Below are 19,017 nucleotides of genomic sequence, written 5' to 3' on the forward strand. Positions count from 1 at the left end.
CCAAGGTGCACAGCCTCGGTGACAGATACAACCATATGTTGTTGTGTGGCTTCGTACGCAAAGCCATTGCCATGAGGTCCTCCTCTGCTGACGTCATGTTCTTTCTGATCATCCTTCCCTGCTCATTCTCTGCCTGATCCATCTGTCTGAACCAGAGATCATCAGCCACCTGTTGTACTAATAGATGATCGTCACCTACCCCTGGTCTTAGCTTCAATAATCTTGCGAAGTGGGACAGCTCCAACCCCAGAACTTCATCTAGCACCAACCGAGTTGTGCTACAATCTCTGAGCCCCTGTATGGCATTCGAGATGTCAGCCCAAACGGCGGGAAGCTCAGATCGGGACGGATAGTAATTGTCCGGGTCCACCACTCTGTTTGGGGCAGGAATTATCACGTTAAATATCCCCTCTGCTATCGTCGTGACCATTGTGTACACAAATTGAAGGGGTTCAGGCAACGCAGCGTAGCCTGGTGACAATACGAAGATCACCTTCACCACATTCATGGTGAAACGTTGTCTTGCTGCTGCCTCTACCTCGGCCATCGCCGAGAGCAGTGTCATTATCGCCTCCCCTATAATTTCGTTACTCGGGATCGATCCATCCGTCAGACGTGACAATAAGCCTCTGCTTTGTAGATGATCATTTGAGCCTGCAACCACTATTACCTGCGGCTCCATGCTGACCACTCTCCGTACACTTATCATCATGCCTATCGCCTGTCCCCAGTCCAGTTTAGGCGCCGTTAAGAAAATCACATCGGGCCAGAATAGAGAACGGGGCGTGTAGAGATAATCGGAGCCGGCCACAACCAGATATTTGGCAGCCTTCATGTCCAAGGGGTCATAAGCTGCAAAAAGGCCATCGCCTATTGGGGCCTTCAGGTTCCCGTATCTCTTATCGTCTCCAACCACTGTTGTAGTTCGGGGGTAATCCCTCGAATACTCGCCCGGCGTCTGACCGGGTGGTTTAGCGAATTGTCTGTACATCTTGTGATGTTTGTTATTGGGCTTGTTCTCCGTCTGGAACTTGCCCTTGCGCACAGGTGGTGTCCTTTCCCGGGTCCTATCTCGAACGTCGGTGAGCGACCGGGTGTTTAAAGGTCCAAAGGTATTGTCATGAGGTAATCCATCCAGGTCTACATGTCGGAGTGAGGTCGAGGAGCTGAATTTCTCCTGCTCTGCTAGCAGCCAATCCACACCCGGTATCCGATAAAGTCGCGACACTGTGGGACTTTCACCGCCAGTCATTCTCATCGCATCCTCCCGACACGTCAAGGTATTCATATTCAACTTCGCCGACATGTCCGTCTTATACTGACCCCAATGACTAGGATCTGATCTATTCCAAAGCAGCCTGCTGCCTGATTCGATCCCCTCCGCTGGCACGGTACTTGTAGACGGTCCTGCTGTCGAAGCAGGATTTGTCGTGGCAGGCGAATCGTTCCTCCTAGACGCGGTCTGGGAGTTATTCCTGTTGTTCTGTTCCACCGATCTGCCGAGTCGGCTTCCAATCGATTGCGGCCTGGGAGGAGGAGCAGTCCCTAGCCTGTCTCTCACGTTCGAGCTCGGAGCGACGGTTGCGGCTCCAACCGTCTCCGTTGCCAAGGGCCCTAGACGGTTGGCGAGGGATTCGGGCACGGTTGCCCTTATTCTACTCCCTCCGGTCGAATTGTTCCGAGCCAAAGAACCGGTCGCCCTCGACTCTTGCTCCGCTTCCCTCAATTGCGTCTGAAACACATCATTAATCCAATGCCTCCCTCGTTGGGTATTGAAGTGCACTCCATCTTTAGTGAGCGCGATGTGGTCAGTCATGCGCAGCATATTTTCGAGATCCAGGAGTCGCAACTCGCCAGGGTTGTTTCTCACCAGACTGCGGGTCATTTCATTCCACCGCGTCACATGGCCGTTCATAAAATCTGCCACTACGGTGCCCACCATCGAATTCTGTGGTATCGTACACAGCACCATAATCCTAGGCCTGTACTTGTTCTCTGGAGTCACTGGGGCCCTCGAGACGTCGCTGGTACCCAGCAGTATCACCAGCGTGGGCCACTTGTCACCTGGGCCACTTGTTCTCTGGAGTCACTGGGGCCCTCGAGACGTCGCTAGTCCCCAGCAGTATCACCAGCGTGTCCAGGTAAACTTCGCTCTGGAACTCCATCATCTTGATGACCTGAGCCACTGAGGCTCCTCCAAAGGACAGAGCGGTGGTCTGACCATAGACGAAGATCTCATTCAGATCTCTCACCAAACTGTCTCCAATGATCAAATGGCGACTCCCTGGGGGAATTACTTGGTCGTTCGTGGCGGGGTTCCAGCTCATGTCATTCAGGCAGGCTCGAGGATGCTCGGCTGGCACTTGCGTGAACTGATGACGTGCCATCAGATTCTTCCTGATGTCTACCACGCGAGACTTCTCAAAGACTCCACCAGGCGCAGAACACGCTATCGTGCGGGTTGCTCGCTCCGAGCTATTTGATGAATGATCACGACGCTGGGAAGGAACGATCCTAGCCAGTGTCCGCTCAGTGCCTCTGTTGATCTCATCCATCGCGGCTCTGGCCACTTGGTTAAATGATTCCTGAAATTGAGGAGCTAGATAGGTGTCAGAAGGGTCTGGTATCGTAAACCTCTGACTCGAAGCAGACGGTCGTGTCTGCTGAGGAGCCTCGGGCCCCCTTGATGCACGCAAATCCAGAACCTCAGGTCCTCTCGATGCGCACAGCTCCTGCGCTGTTGTCCTGGGGCGTGTGTCGTTAGATCCCTCCGAGGACCTCATGCTCGCCAGGATTTCCGGTGACACTTGACTCACCTTCGCCATATACAGCTCCTTCAGGTGCTTTATCTCATCCTCCTTGTAGGCCACCTGCAGATCTTCAAATTTCTTTTTCCATTCGTCTCTCTCCCGAGCTATGGCCCTGTACTCCTGAAGTTTGGCACACAGCTCACTCTGATCTCTCTCCTTCTTCTCCAGTGTCTCAATCGTCTCCGACGTCTGGATCTCTATCTCGCTCACTCTCACTCTCTTTAGGGGAGGAGCAGCTGTTGGAGAGTCGACAGAGTGTGACGGGCCTGGCCCATCACGTTGTCTCTTCGCTCCAATGAGTGGCTGCGCAGGTTGGACGGGCAAGGGCATCTCACCTAGCCGGTGGTCCCTTTGCTCACCTAGTCCTGGCTCACGAGCCAGGTCGTGGCCAGACATCTCTCCGCGCCTCCATCTCATCAATCGGTTTCGGCCTCTCTCGGCGGTCCCGGACTCACCAAAGGCCAACATCAACACGACTTCTGTAGGGCGATTCCCTCGACCCTCTCTTCCCAGTGCATTGAGGAGTGCGACCACAAACATCGCCAACCCCGGGTCTTCTCGTGTAAAATCACAATCGATCAGCCGCTGATAGATCTCGTCTAGAGTCGCTCCTAGACTCGCTGAGAGGAATTCCATGAGTTCGTTCGTGTCACCCATTTCTTTTTGTGTTGATTCTTGTTGTCGTGTCGTGTAATTTCTTTCTGTCTCCTCTGATTCAGTGTTCAGTAAACAATTTTCGATCAATCAAGATCTAAAGAACAGGTCGCGACTTAGAACCATCATTTTTGGATGCAACATCAATCAATTCTTTAAAACTCTCCATTGAAATTCTCTTCACAATTCTGATTTAAAATTTAGCACCAAGGTGGATCGTCCACCTTTATCTTTGTCAGAGTAGCACGAATAAGCGCTGTCACCTTGATGACACAAACATAAAACATATCATAACAATAACATAACCTAAACACATAAACATCACACACCTATACTATCATATAAAAACCTAATCCCTAATACTGTACCTAAAACCTAACCTAAAATTGACTCTAATTCTTATCGAGCAACTTAATAAAAACCACTTATCGCCGAGCGCAATTCTTAGCATATGCTCAGATAGTATTTTTTATGTAAGTAAACCTCTATGTCAGTCTCTGAAAATATCACATGCACAAGAGCGTACAACTCTCTCGGGTGTAGCTTTCCCCTATTAGGATCATAAACTGGCAACGAGAGAGAGGTCACACCTCTCTCAACCAGGAAATCCCTAAGTCGAGTCAAGGCCAATACCAAGCTCTCCGGGTTCACGTGTTGCCTATCAGTAGCTTTCGTAACCAAAAAACACAAATATTTCCCTGGTATCTGTGATGCAACAGGGGGCAACGCTATCATTCCTCCTACACCAGGCCTCTGTTTCCACAAAAACTCGATATTCTTGTACTCTCTTTTAAAGTCAGCTGCTAGTGCTGTTTTGAAGCTTACGTCCGCAGTTATCGCTATGGCGCACGTGCGTTCCGTGAGTATGAAATCGCTGTCCGTTATAACGATATTGTTCGAATAGTGGTTCGGGAGATCAAAATACGATTCAAAGATTCGTCCAAAAGGTGGTTTCTTAGCATTCTCGCCCTCTGTCTCTAGTTCTCCGGTTTCCCTTGCCGATTTCAATTTTTTTATTATGAGATTTTCGGTGTGGGTGAGTCCTACCCCCACTCCCCGGACAAAAATATCCATCGACGTCCCCGTCGATCGCCCAAAGTCTAGGAGACCGAGGTTGGATTGTGGAACACGTAGAGGACCATCTGGGGCGACCCAGTTGGACTCGGTATTGTCATGACTGATGTATTTGACGCCGTCTCTATCGACGTCCTGAATCGTCAGGATCGTCTCTTTTGGATCTGTCGGCAGATCGTGGAGCCATTCGAGCACGCGCAAGTTTGTTAGTTCTTGCTCATGAGTCTGTTCCGCTTCTGGTTCGAACTCCACTTCCGGTTCTGATCGATCGTCGATCCAATCTTGATCCATATCGTTCACAAGGTCGATTTCCCCTAGCATCGCCACTTCGTCCAGTCCCACCAGCGAGTCTATAACATCACTCACTACTATCCTGTCTACAACGAAGTCCTCGCCATACGGATTGTATTTCTTCTGGTTTTTTCCTTTCTTGCTTTGGCGTGTTTCCATGGTGAGAGGAAAGTCAGGCTGTATTACTTTGTCAATTTCGGTTTGTTCCGGGCAATCCCAGTCTTCTTCGGCATAGGGTAGAGTTTCATCGTCCACCTCTACTCGCTCAGTCAACTCGAGATCCAGTGGTAGATCGCAATCGTCCACCACCTCGTTCCCGTCGTTCTTGTCGCGAGTACCCCTCTCATTCACTTCACAAGCAGGATCCACAATTAAATAGTCTCCCTCTTGCATGTCCGCTGGGATGCACCAATCCTCTGACGAGGCATTGTGCGGTTTGATATTCACGTAATGAGCCGCTCTTCCAGTGCTCAGCCGATAAAAACGACCTCCTTGATGCACCTCTGTTATCTGAAATGGACCACGCCATTTCTTTAATATTTTCTTGGTTCCTTTTGGTGGAACCACTTCCTGGAACACCCAGACGTAATCGCCAACTGAGTAGGCTTTTGCATTGGCTGTTCTTTTATCAAACCTCCTTTTTTGTCTAATTTGCGCCTGTTGCGTATTCCTCCTGCATAAGTCATTAAGGTCCTGCTGTCTTCTAATAACGTCCCGCACGTACGTTTGCGGTGCTGTCCTCTTCCCTTCATATTCAGGGTAGAAGAACGTTAATGGGAGTGCTTTTTCGTGACCCGTCAGCATCATATGTGGACTTATTCCCGTGGTGGAATGCTCCGTGCTGTTGTAAGCACCCATCACTTGCGGCAAGTGCTTGTCCCAGTCATCCATGTAGCGTGAGCAGTAGACTCTCAACATGGATACCAGTGTGCGATTCTGCCTCTCGACTAGGCCATTCGTTTGCGGGTGATAAGTGGTCGAGTGGGCCTGAGCTACCTGCGACCTTTTCATTAACTCTTTTGTGAGATCACCTACGAATGCTTTGCCATTGTCCGATTGGAACGTGATGGGGCAGCCATGCCTTGCTATCCACACGTTTATCAAATGATCGCATGTTTCTTCTGCCGATGCTGTCATGTAGGGTGCTGCCTCCGCATACTTCGTAAAATGGTCGATCATTACCAGCACCTGATTATAGCCCGTTGCTGTCATGCTGATTTTCTGATGATCAATTTGCACCACTTCGTTGAAACCTGACGATTCTATTGACTGTAGGGGGAACCTTAGTTTCCTGGGATCCTTTGCCTGTTGACAAGACAGGCATGCGGCTATCCATTTGTCACAAGCCTTCTTCAATCCCGGCCATTCGAATCGTTTTTGTATCCTGTTATACACTTTGTCCACGCCTTGATGTCCCATCTGATCATGTGAGCGAAAAAGCAATTCGGTCTGGTACAACTGTGGTAACACTATTGAATTGTATTTATAAAGGACCTTGTCCCCCTCCTTGCGCTTACCGGCTACGATTCCGTCCTTATTCAGGTACAAAAAGTCTTTCCTCTTCAGGTAAAATTGCTTCAGGATTTTGTAGCTGTCTTCTTCCAAGTCTCCCTTGTCAGGTGCTCCATTCTCGATCCATCTTTTCAGACTGCTCGTCATTCTATCATTTCGTTGAGCCCTCAGGAGATCCGACAGCCTGTACCTGGCTTTCAAATACGTCTTCACCACGTTCATTTGCCCACTCATTATCTCCGGAGCATGAGCATCGTCCATCAACTTGACACACCATATCTTTTTCAAAGGCGTCGCTTCTTGCACAGATGGTTCCAGATTGGTACGGACGACCGTACCATGTGGCAGCAATCTGGTTGGGCGTTTTGAAACTGCTATCAGCTCGAGCTCGTCTGCGGCATTATCTACCACAGTGCCCTCTTCATCTGAGGTGTATCTGTCCCTGTCTGGATCCTGATGTGTTTCTCGGTCCAGCCCACGCTGCTTCCAGTCTACCAATAAGGAGTGGATTGCGATCTCTGACACATCGGAATTGGAAGTTGTTTCAGACGTGTTGTCCCAGGACTGGGGTCTCGAGTCACCACTTGAGTCGACTGATTCCTCAACATCATATTCCAAGTTGTCTGAGATGTTTCTTGACTCCCCGGACAAAACTCTGTCCATCGGTCGCTTTGAACCCGACTTCCCGGACAAAATTCTGCCCCTAGGTGGTCTAGTCAACCTCTCCCCGGACAAGTCGTCCTGCACGGGCTCAAAGGTGTCTGACTCATCAGAGGAGACGTCCTTGACTGGCTCGAAGGTGTCAGACTCCCCGGACATTGTCTCGCCCATGGACGAACAATCTGGGCTTGGCTCGTACTCCTTTTTTGCATCCGTGAAGTGCACTCTCCTCGTGAAGCTAGATTTCGACCTGATCCTGACTTCCTCGGTAGCTTGGTTTTGATTCGATGTTCCATATTCAGTGAACGAAGTTCTCAACAATACTTCTTTCGGCATCGAGGTCACCAGCTGGTTGACGATCGACCTGCAATCCCGTTCAACGCCTCGGCTGCGAATGGACACTGGCCTCTTCTCTGTTCTCTCGGTGACAGTCAACCTCTGCATGGTCTCCATCCATTCACGATCATGCCTATTCACTTCCCTATCCAACACGTCACGGAGTTTTCCCATGACGTCCGGCGCCACGTTCACCGTCTTATTCAATAAAGCGATGCTGTTTATACCCAGCCTGGTCAGTTCTTGCTGTACCAAGTTGGATCGGACTAGCAAGTCCAACGGAACGGGTTCGCCTCTGGCTAAAAGCTTTATCTCCGCGGCCGTCTCCACTGGAAGGTCAGGGTGTCCAGGTATAGGATGTCCTGATTTGTCTAACCTTCTAGTAAGTGGCAGCTTATCGTAGGTTTCTTTGTCCAGAAAGGAAAACCCGTCTTTGATCTCTGATTGGTTAGCCTGCTTCTCCTCGAGGCGCTCATAAAATTCTGTCTTTTTACTGAGGCTATCTGCGTTCTGGTGCTTGTCACGGGTACGGTGCTCTATGATCATGTGGTATCCATCCAGGCGCACAATCCAACGACCAATATAGCTTTGGTCCATCGAATAGGTTTTCAGCCAGGCAAGGGCACGATTATCCACACGTAACTTGAAGGGAGCACTCCCCAAGTAGGCCCTGTATTTTTCCACGAAAGTGATCACCGCAAACATCTCCGCTTTTGGTGCGCCGTACTTCATTTCAGTATCACTCAGGACTTTACTCCCGTAGGCTATCGGACGAAGAACCGTTCTCCCGTTCCACTCCTGCTCCTGGTGAAGTATGCCCGATATCGCAACCACTGATGCATCCGTGTCCAGCACGAACATTCCCTTCTCTGTTGGCATGCCGAGGACCGGTGCCTCGCAAAGTTCACGCTTGATGTTTTCAAATGAAACTTGTGCCTCATCAGTCCAGGTGAACTTTTTGCCCTTGTTTCTCATCAGCCTCTGCATGGGGTATATCTTGTCAGCATACCCCTTGATGAACTCTCGATAATAATTTGCGAATCCCAGAAAACTCATCAGCTGTGTATCTGTTTTAGGTGCCTTCCAGGTCAGCACCGCTTCAACCGCTTCGGGATCTGGTCTCACTCCATGTTTGTCAACCAGGCGGCCCAGATACTTTATGGAATCCCTGAGGATTTCACACTTAGAGGGTTTGCATTTCAGACCCGCCTGCTTCATGCAAGAAAACACCTCCTCCAACCTCTCTATGTGGTCTTCTAAGGTTGGTGTCGCAATCACGACATCATCGACATAACACATAATGAGATTCCCGTATTTCTTAGTGACGCTCGTGAGTGCCTGGGCCATCAGTCGCTGGAATGTGGCCGTCGCGTTGCACAATCCGAATGGCATCCTCTTCCACTGGAACAGTCCCAGCTCACACGCGAAACCTGTTTTCTCTCGATCTTGCTTTCTGAGTGGCACTTGCCAGAATGCGGAGCCCAAATCCAACGTCGTGAAGAACTTAGCGTCTCCCAGCTTGGATAGGCTCTCATCGATGCGGGGAATCGGGTATGCGTCCTTTATAGTCACTGCGTTCAGATAACGGAAATCACAACAAAATCTGAGTTGTCCCCCTTTCTTTTTCGCCATGACCACGCCACAAGCCCATGGGGACTTCGACGGCTCAATCATGTCGAACTCCATTAACATTTCAATTTCCTTCCTACACGCTTCTGACTTGTTTGGGGTCATTCTTCTCGCCCCTTCCCTATGAGGTACCGAGCCCTCTTCTATCTCAATCTCGTGCTCTACAAAATTGCAACAACCTATATCGGCCTTATGCTTTGAAAAAACGTCTGCGTTCCGATCTAGCACCGCCCTGAGCGAATCTAGTTCCTTGTCAGATATTTTACCCTTCAGATGTTCTATCTCAGGTAGGACAGGCCTATTCGCTGCTAACTCTGCTTCCGTCGGCCTCTCAGGAAAGTTGGAACAACTAGACAGCCCATCATCTGTTTCCGACTTCATTGAAAACAATTTCCTAGAAGATTTCAATTCAATTACTCTTTTCATTATACATTCTTGGTTCGCATGTAATGGACATTTAGTTACATCAAACTTCTTCAAGTTCTCCACACTCAGAAAGTCTGTGTTCAGAGGCAAAGCGTAGCCAATTTTCTTTCCCCTCTGTATTGTCACTGTTGTTGCTTCTGTGTTCAATAACACACTCACACACAGTCCGCTCTGAGTGAGTGAGAAGCTTCTTCCTAAAATAGCCGAGCTTTTACTGTTTGGATTTGGTACCAGACACACCTGTCTGTCATTGCTGAGTTCATTCAAGTTCCTCATCCTAAACGTCGCTACTACGGCTTGGTTCGGTTTTAATCTAACTTTTCGATCCAGAAAAATTGGCACCTTGGCCTGATTAATTAAGATCTTATTAAGGGGTCTTTTCTCATACTTTCTTTCAGGATCCTTGATCCTAATCAATCCGTCATTGAGATCAATCGTGACGTCAAAGTTGCGAACGAAATCCCTTCCTAGGATGAACTGGTCGGATTCATCCAAATTCTCTACTACTAGGAAGCTCATCCAAAGATGTCTTCCTCCGAGCTGCAGTGAGATGATCGGGGTTCGTCCGGCGATATAGATCGCTCCCTGATTGGCAGCTGCCAACCTGATGTTTGTCGGTATGAGATCCGATCTTTCGAAACCCATGTCGGTCCAAGTTTTGACTGGCATGACACTAACCACTGCTCCCGTGTCTAGCAGCCCCTTTACTGAAAGTTGTCTGCCTTGCACGTCCAGAACGTGTGCGGCCAGATCGGCCTCGCAACCAAAATGCACCGCATCTTGTTCGAGCATCGCGTTGTGTCCGATTCGTCTGACCTTCAGCTCCTCTTGACCAATGTATATCCGGCCAACCTGATCGTTCGCATCAGTTATGTGAGCTTTCGTGTAGATATTGATGCCATCCACATTCATCAGAATCGGGTAAGGGCCATAGACATCGATATAATTTCCGTCCACTTTCATCAGCCTCGGACCTCCAGTTGTGAGCAGCGCTCGCACTGCCCTGGAGTCCAGTTTGGGATCCTTCTCCTTCAGGTAGTCGGCATAGATGTCCAGGTGGATTAGTGTAATCTCGGATGGTTCACTCAAGTTCTGGACCACCTGGTGCCCTGCGACTGAGATGATGGACATTATCTTGGTCCCCGCCTTCGTCATGCCGAAAGTCTTGCCAGATATAACGTTCAGTTTTAGTCCCTGTTTCTTGGGCTCCTCTTTGTCTTCTACTTTTGTCGCTTTACCGAGGACATTAAGACTCTCCCGAAGATCTGTGCTTTCCAGCTCCGACCTTACCCATTGCTCCACTTCTTTCGTGGCAAGGTCCTGTTTGACATTCTGCAGCGCTGTCCTTGCCGCCAGGCCGTAATCCTTCTTGAGTGGACTAGACGACTCTGCTTCGAAGTTCGAGGCTACCACCTCGTCAGGCCATGTCTTAACCTTTTTGGTCGCAAAGGTGCTCGGTGTCGTTTCCTTTCTCCGAGATTCAGCCTCGTTCATCAAACGTGCTCGACTGGCCTTGACACCCGAAAGCGCCTCTTCGTGGCGGGGATGTTTCGCGTCCGCTACTGCGTCCCAAAATTGAGTACAATCCGACTTGAAGTGTCCCTCCAAATTACAGAAGAAACACCTCGGACCATATTTCATGATGAGCCCCCTGACGTACTCCTCATGATCCTCGTCGGTCGCGTCGGCGTCCTCAAGAAAGTGGCCTATGGCCTTCATGTTCTGTTTGTATGCAGAACACGCAGAAACGTGATGGTCCATCGAACCACAATTCGCGCACGACCTCCTCTTGTCCATGTCATCGCGAGGTTTGTACCAACTGGAATTCGCACCAGTGTTTGTCCCGCTATAGTTGCCATAATTGCTGTAACGGTTTTGCGCCCTCGGTTTTATGAGTAAATACTCGCGTGACTTCATACGCAAGTCGTCGGGCGTGGGTACCTGGTCAAGCGACAGGGTGAAGTGAGTGGCCAACATCGTCTTCAGCTCCTCACTCCTTACTCCATCCATAAACTTCGAAGCAATCGCCAAGTTTCGCTCGGATATTCTCTCATCCGGGTTGCTTCTCCTCCTGAGCAATTCAAGGTCGTCCAAGAATTTATCTATTGATTCTTCATCTCTCTGACGCCTCTTCTCGAACTTCACCATGGCCTGGTGCCCTTGTACTCCAGAGCCGAAACGATTCAGCAGGATGTCGAATATCTTGCGAGCGCTGTCTCTCTCATTGGCTCTTTTCGCCATTACACAATTTAATGCAGTACCCTCCAGGTTGCTCGTCAGCGCGCTGCACTCTTGTTTCTTGGAGAGATTCTCTTCCTCAAAGTGTAACTTCATCACCTCTATCCAAGTATCAATGCAGCCGTCTGACTCGTCTTTATATGACTTCGGCTTTTTCAGTGTTCTTCTTGACCTCTGTCCTCTCTCGGTTGACTTCGAGAGCTTGGTGATGAATGTTTCAAGAGATCTGTTCAGAGGCTCAAACATCGAGGCATACATCGTTGTGTCTTGCGAGACTGTAGTCAGATCTGGTACTGAACTGACTTGTGGCACGGTTGGCAATCTTGTCTCCGGGGTGGCATCTGCCTCCGGCGGTACTGGATTCGTCCAGCCAGGCCTCTGCGGGGCTGCCCTTGGCCGCTCCTTGTTTCTATGTTCGTAGTTCGTTCTCGAGCCTTGCTGGGCTCTGGCACTGTTGCCCGTACCATCTCCAACATTCGCATGGCTTGAGCGCTCCCTTGAGTTGGAATGCTCCTGCCAACTACTCCCATTCAGGATCGCGTCAAGCTTCCGCATCATCAAGTCAGATTTGGCGTCTAACCTCTTCTCCAGGCCAGTCAACGTTTGGGCGTAGGTATTATCATGATCATTCAATAATCGCTCGATCTCTCTTGTCATCCTTGCCTCTCTTTCCTCTGACTCTTTGTTTGCCTGTGCCAGGCTCTCAGCCAGGCATTGATCGGTGTTGTGAATCAATTGAGCCTGATCAAACCTCGCCTGCGACTTCACGTGCGTTAGCTCGTCTCTCAGATTCTCTTGACCCTTGTGAGCTCTCTCATCCACCTGATCTATTCTTTTAGTCATGTCCCGTCTCAGTTCATCCAGACCATTCATTACGCCAGCGAACATGACACTTATGTCGCCAGTGGCCCCAAATGACGGGGTTAGTCCCAGCGAAGATGAGGTCAACGGCGGCTGCAGCCTGGTGCTTGATGACGCACCGCCTCTTAGCTTGCTCATCGACGTCATTAATCTGTCGAAGGTTGACGACGCTCCCATCGTTATCCCATCTGACATGGGCCTGGTCGGCGAGGTTGATGACGCCTTCCTGTTCATATCATTCCTTGGGCACGGTGTGAAGTTCACATCCGGATGGGTTATCTCCGGGTAGTCATCACTGGAAGTCAAACCTACAGTTGGTAGTGACGCCATGCGTTCGTCGTACAAGGACTTCCAACTCTTCTTGGCCTTCGAGAACGTCTGCTCTTCACCCGGACTCATACTCGACATCATCGCGTTGTTACTCTGTTTGGCCAAGGATGAGTGTGCACTTGTCAGATGTGAAGGTTCCTTTCTCCATTTATAGCTCTAAGTCTCTGATTTGGACATTCCCCTGTACCACACTTCCTCCCGAGGTTCGACCTCGGGACGCTCCGAGGTCTCCTCTGTCCTCTCGGCTTCCTCCCGTTCGAGGACCTCGTCTGGCTCAAAGTCGGGTCGAATGAGCGTTCGCTCCCCTTCGTCAAAGGGATCCACCAGCGTTTCGCTCGCAGGCTCGGCCTCGGCGCTCCGCCTTTGATTGCCATCGAGGTTTTTCTCGCTCCTTAGTTTCATTTCGCTCACTGAAAGATCAGGTTGACCTTTAGTCGATTCGTCTTCAGCAAACGCGTCGGAAGCGCTGCTAAACGAGGTTTGGCTACGCCTAGTTCTAAACTTCCGCGTGCTTCCCTTGCTTAGCCTGGGAATTTTAGTAGTCGATCCTAGCGAGTCCCTGCGCTGCATAGTTTTTATCAAAATGAAAGTATTCGTAATTTGATGGCAATGCAAACGTACCACAAACAAGATTTAGTTAAATCACTTAACGCTGCCTACTCGATTCCGTCAGTATCAAAATGTCTCTTAGATCTCTCACGACTAAATTAGTGACTCAGCTAAAGTTACACACAGGGTCTACCCAGTATTGATATAATGCTAACTCAACCCGGTTGTATAGTATAACAGTATCACTAAGTTTCCACAAGATATAATCGACACACAAAACACAATCGATAATCAGATAAGAATATCCTACAGGTGACAGCGACCTTTTGTCAGTATCAATTTATCGGCACACAATTTATCAAGTCACTGCTTTGTTAAAATTAAACAATCTTTGATAAAAAGCAGTGATGATTCAGAAATAGACAAATAAAACTTAGTCTTAAAGAAAAAGACTTCCCCCAATCGGAACGATCCGAAAGAACGAAGCCCAGGACACAGTCTTCTCAAGTGGGTGTGTGTCTGCCTAATACACCCACCGAGGTCTTCTTTTAGGTGTCCTGCGATTGCCCGAGCTGTCCTACTAAGTAGCTCAAGGCAACCTCTGATCGAAAATTTCTAAAGTCTATGAAAAAGCTCTCCCACACTCGGACTGCTCCAAGTGCACGAGAGTAGGGAACAATTTTTCTTCTCAAGTGGGTGTGTATTTGCCTAATACACCCACCGAGGTCTTCGTTTATTTGTTCCCGGATTGCCCGAACTTTCCTATTAAGTAGCTCAAGGCAACCACACAACCAAAATCACAATCAAAAAAAAATTTTGTTCGGGTACTTCTAATACACCCAATGTAGAATCCAAAGTTGATCACGAATTTCCGGGTCAAAATGGGTTCTTATGATCCTGATAAGCACGCCTAATATCCTAATATGATCCTAATTCAATGGATATTTTCCGTTGCCCAAATAGCCACAGAAAGTTTACTCAAGTCTCTAACAAGGAAGATCGTTGGAAGATTTAAGACGCTCCGGAGGGTTACCTCGGAGGGTACCTTGATCACCCAAGTTACTTCGGAGGGTACCCTAATCACCCAAGTTACTTCGGAGGGTCCCCCCAAATTTACTAAGGAGGGTCAATAAGATGCTTAATATGCTCCGGAGGGTTACTTCGGAGGGTACCTCCAAAATTTTCAAATTTTTCGATCTCGCTTAGAAGGTTCTCCCCCTCGCTTCAAAAAGCGTCAAAACAAGCTAGGAGCTCTAAGGGGAGCTGTTTTAACTTCTTAGGGTGATCTCGTGGAAATTTTCCACTAAGGAGGGTTGCTAAAGGGTTTAGCTGACTCCGGAGGGTCACCTCGGAGGGTTCCCCCAAAATCAAGAAAAAGGGTTATATCACCGCAGTAAAGCCTCTGAAAGCGGTCTACCTGACTTAAAACTAGGTTGGCTGACACGGTCAACCTTTCCAGTTGAATAAAAAGATGTTTTGATAAAATTTTCTGCCGCTCGGAGGGTTGCCCGTGATTTGGACCCTCCGAACCAACAAATTCTAAAAAAATTTTCTTTTCCGAAATAATCAACCCAAGAACGGTTGCGATTCGGAAAAGTGGTCAAAAACGTCGACTTATGGTACCAAAATTATCCCGATCGGATAACTAGTCTTTGAGAAATCGCCAAAAACGCGTTCGTCAAAATGGCCTTTTTCACCACCTGTATAGGATCTGAAAGACTTTTTTCGCAATTCCGGTCGAAAGTGCCTAAAAATTTTTGAAATGAGCGTAGCAGCCCTGTACGGCACTGGAATAATGCAAAAAACCGGACCAAAATTGGTTTAGAAACAAAAATTTGGCCAAAAACTATCAAATTTGGACCCTCCGATTCCTTCCTTTTCCAAACCTTAAGTCGTTAGCTCTATCCACGGAGCTACTCGGAGGGTTACCCAAAAAATTCTCTAGTAACCGAGCACGTTGTGCTAGCACGCTCCTAACGCAAAAAATTTTATTGCTCTAACTCTAAAAGCTCAAAAACTTGATCCCCAAAACAGATTGACAAAATTCAAAAAATTATCGAAATTTTGACCGAAAAATTTTGGTTTTTTTCAACTTCTACTGAGTCTTTTCTCACGCGGTTTCTTTAGTTAGGGGGATCGAACTACGTAGCTACTCCCTATATAAAAGCTTTTTGTTGTTCGGAAAAGCTCGGATATCCAAAAATTTGGGGGTCTACAGTTTGATCGAAAATCGATGATTTTCGACAAAATTGGGTATTTTTTGGATCTAATTGAGGAGATAAGTAATATATAATAAGGATAATAATCTATTAATAGTCGTTAATGAATAGTACTATACCCTCCTTTGCACCAAAATATCCGAATTAAGACCCTTAACTCGGAAATTTGTAATCGATGGAGGGTACAATCGGACCGCGCCAATCGTGCCCCCCACCACTTAAGTTTTAATGAAATAGTACCCGAACGATACTAAAATTGCTTCAACGATACCCAACAGTCGTTGCGGATGTTGTCCTTGATGTCCCTGTTGAGTGTGGAACACGTTGATCAGCTTGCCACTCTACCCTCCGGCCACCGGCAAAATTACCATTAACGTGCTTAAACACTCAAATTACACTCGAGGGAGGGTATCCAACCCTTCACCAAAACACACAATCTTTCTATCAGAAACGATATAAATCAATCTGAAACAACAACAAATAGGAAGGTCAGATCACATCTCGTCCGGAAATAACATATAAACTGTCACTTTATGTTTTTTACTGTTTTTGGTCTTTTTTGGACTTTTTTACTGTTTTTTGTACTTTTTTGTTTTTAAATAAATTTGTTTTTGGCTTTTTCTTGGTTATACACTATTTTTGTTTGGTTTTACGCTTTCTCTTTAATTGTTTTTGGTCCTGGGACCTCAGGACAAGCGGGCTCTAGATTTCCCACCTAACCCTCCGGCCCCCGGAATTTTCGGTGTTAACTAAGTTAAAAAGCTAAATTGCACTAGACGGAGGGTACGTACCTTCCCCCTAGTACAATAACGGTCATTAAGGCCTCTAACTCGGGCATACTCCCGGAGCGGAGGGTTCGTCGCTGAAACGCTTGCTGATCATGATGGTTTCATGCCTTTAACAGGCCCACCCAGGAGCGCCATAAAAACGTCTATGTAACATTCGCCCAAATATCACACAGCGACGGAGCGTAGAAAAAGTACCTATCAACGACTGGCAGGCGTCAGTTACCTTAATTCTACTCGTTTTTCACCGTCTCGACCTTGCCAGTTGATTTTCTGGTCTGTTTAGGGCAAAGTAAAAAGTTACCATTTTTAGGCCATCAGTCAAACGACTTTTGATCAGCTTTCGTTTGCATGCGAACACAACCACATAGCTGAGTCTCGGATCCTCAGACTACGTGATTGTCATTAAAAACACGGCTCGAACAACCTATTTTATTATGTTTTTGTGTGACAGTTTTATATTAAATCCATTGGAGATGGATTGACCCTTTCCTTTTTCTATCTACTCATGTCCTGAAATATTAAATAATAACGGTGTTAATTAAGATCTAGGACATTACAGCAGCTGTTATAGTCAGTTTTCACAGTCCCTTCACATATAACAGTCTCTGGGGGACCAAGCCTCCGCTCCCGTGATTTTCTTGAGATAACACTCTTATCTCCTATATTTCGTGTCCCGGGAGGGTTCCGTGGTATTTCTCTTCCCCCCACTGAAGCCTCCGTCTCCACAAATATCTGTCGCTAAGGTCCTTATCGTGTGTTCTTGCCACGATAAGAGGCTCCGTGTTTTTCTGTCTCTGATACAACTGTTCTTCACAATCTATATCGTGGTTCTGATTTTCGTCTTTTTTATTCAAAATGGCCGTCTTTTTTCTATTTCTCAGAAATGTTCTTCTTCCAATCGAAATTTTAAAAATAAAAATTCTAGAACATTCTGACCCTCCGTCGCAACACTTTTCTGTTCATAAGGCCTTTAGTCACTCTTTTTTCTGTCGCGGGAAGGTTGTGCTGTGTCATCTGGCAGAATGGCACAGAAAAGAAACCCTAAAAGATGACCTAATAGTTTGTTCAATTAATAGAAAACTCTGATGGAATTTCAATAAATGTTGTTTTATTGGATATGTTTTATGAAGATTTTTTTTACATTCAACTGACCATTTGAAGCACCGTAGTTGCGGTTCTTGCGCTAGTTAAGTATAATTGATTTGTATAATTGATATGTACAATTGATATGTGCAAATCTGGCCTCCAAATTTATCCAGAGGCCCATTAAGTTTTCGAGATGACGCTTTTAAAATGGGAAATAAAACAATTGAAAAGTTCGAAACTACCAACCCTGTAATTGGGTGCAGTCAGCGTACATTAAAAATTTGCAGATGTTGTTTTCAATGTATGGGGTTTTTCATGAGTTGTCGAAAATTTTCGAAGCACCGGAGGTGCGATAGATAAACGCTAGTGTAAATTTAATTGAACATCTTTAAGTTTCCGAGATATGATATTTGTAGTTATTTTCAAATTTTCATTAAATCTGATTGATGTCAGAATTTAATACTTAAAAAAAAGCATGAAAGGAGCATGAGTATGCTGTCGGTTTTTAGGGTCTTTTTTGAGTTTAAAGTTTCACTAATCTGATAAAACTCCGAAGGCTTATGTTTAGAGATATGACTGTTTGGGTGAAAAGAAACCCTAAAAGATGACCTAATAGTTTGTTCAATTAATAGAAAACTCTGATGGAATTTCAATAAATGTTGTTTTATTTGATATGTTTTAAGAAGATTTTTTTTACATTCAACTGACCATTTGAAGCACCGTAGTTGCGGTTCTTGCGCTAGTTAAGTATAATTGATTTGTACAATTGATATGTACAATTGATATGTGCAAATCTGGCCTCCAAATTTATCCAGAGGCCCATTAAGTTTTCGAGATGACGCTTTTAAAATGGGAATTAAAAAAATTAAAAAGTTCGAAATTACCAACCCTGTAATTGGGTGCAGTCAGAGTACATTAAACGTTTGCAGATGTTGTTTCCAAGATATGCGGTTTTTCATGAGTTGTCAAAAATTTTCGAAGCACCGGAGGTGCGATAAACGCTAGTGTAAATTTAATTGAACATCTTTAAGTTTCCGAGATATGATATTTTTAGTTATTTTCAAATTTTCCTTAAATCTGATGGATGTCAGAATTTAATACTGAAAAAAAGCATGAAAGGAGCATGAGTATGCTGTCGGTTTTTTAGGGTCTTTTTTGAGTTTAAAGTTTCACAAATCTGATAAAACTCCGAAGGCTTATGTTTAGAGATATGACTGTTTGGGTGAAAATAAACCCTAAAAGATGACCTAATAGTTGTTCAATTAATAGAAAACCCTGATGGAATTTCAATAAATGTTGTTTTATTGGATATGTTTTAAGAAGATTTTTTTTACATTCAACTGACCATTTGAAGCACCGTAGTTGCGGTTCTTGCGCTAGTTAAGTATAATTGATTTGTACAATCGATATGTACAATTGATATGTGCAAATCTGGCCTCCAAATTTATTCAGAGGCCCATTAAGTTTTCGAGATGACGCTTTTAAAATGGGAATTAAAAAAATTAAAAAGTTCGAAATTACCAACCCTGTAATTGGGTGCAGTCAGAGTACATT

General features: G+C 46.5%; 3 protein-coding genes across 3 annotated transcripts in view; 2 read left to right on the forward strand and 1 right to left on the reverse strand.

Moving 5' to 3' along the window:
* Window positions 1-19,017, forward strand: part of LOC134851470 (clathrin heavy chain 1-like) — a 519,829-nt gene that overhangs the window by 16,816 nt on the left and 483,996 nt on the right. The window lies entirely within an intron of this gene.
* Window positions 1-19,017, forward strand: part of LOC134851472 (eukaryotic translation initiation factor 2-alpha kinase 3-like) — a 98,730-nt gene that overhangs the window by 16,812 nt on the left and 62,901 nt on the right. The window lies entirely within an intron of this gene.
* The window catches only part of LOC134851890 (transferrin-like), a 36,872-nt gene continuing 19,915 nt past the window's right edge, over window positions 2,061-19,017 (reverse strand). Inside the window, exons 10-11 of the mRNA XM_063868165.1 lie at window positions 18,985-18,989; window positions 2,061-2,216 (exon numbers count right to left, since the gene is read on the reverse strand). Of these exons, the coding sequence (XP_063724235.1) occupies window positions 2,061-2,216; window positions 18,985-18,989 (161 nt within the window). The remainder of the gene's footprint in view (window positions 2,217-18,984; window positions 18,990-19,017) is intronic.

The sequence above is a fragment of the Symsagittifera roscoffensis genome, chromosome 7, assembly GCF_963678635.1.
Source record: "Symsagittifera roscoffensis chromosome 7, txSymRosc1.1, whole genome shotgun sequence".
Lineage (NCBI taxonomy): Eukaryota > Metazoa > Xenacoelomorpha > Acoela > Convolutidae > Symsagittifera > Symsagittifera roscoffensis.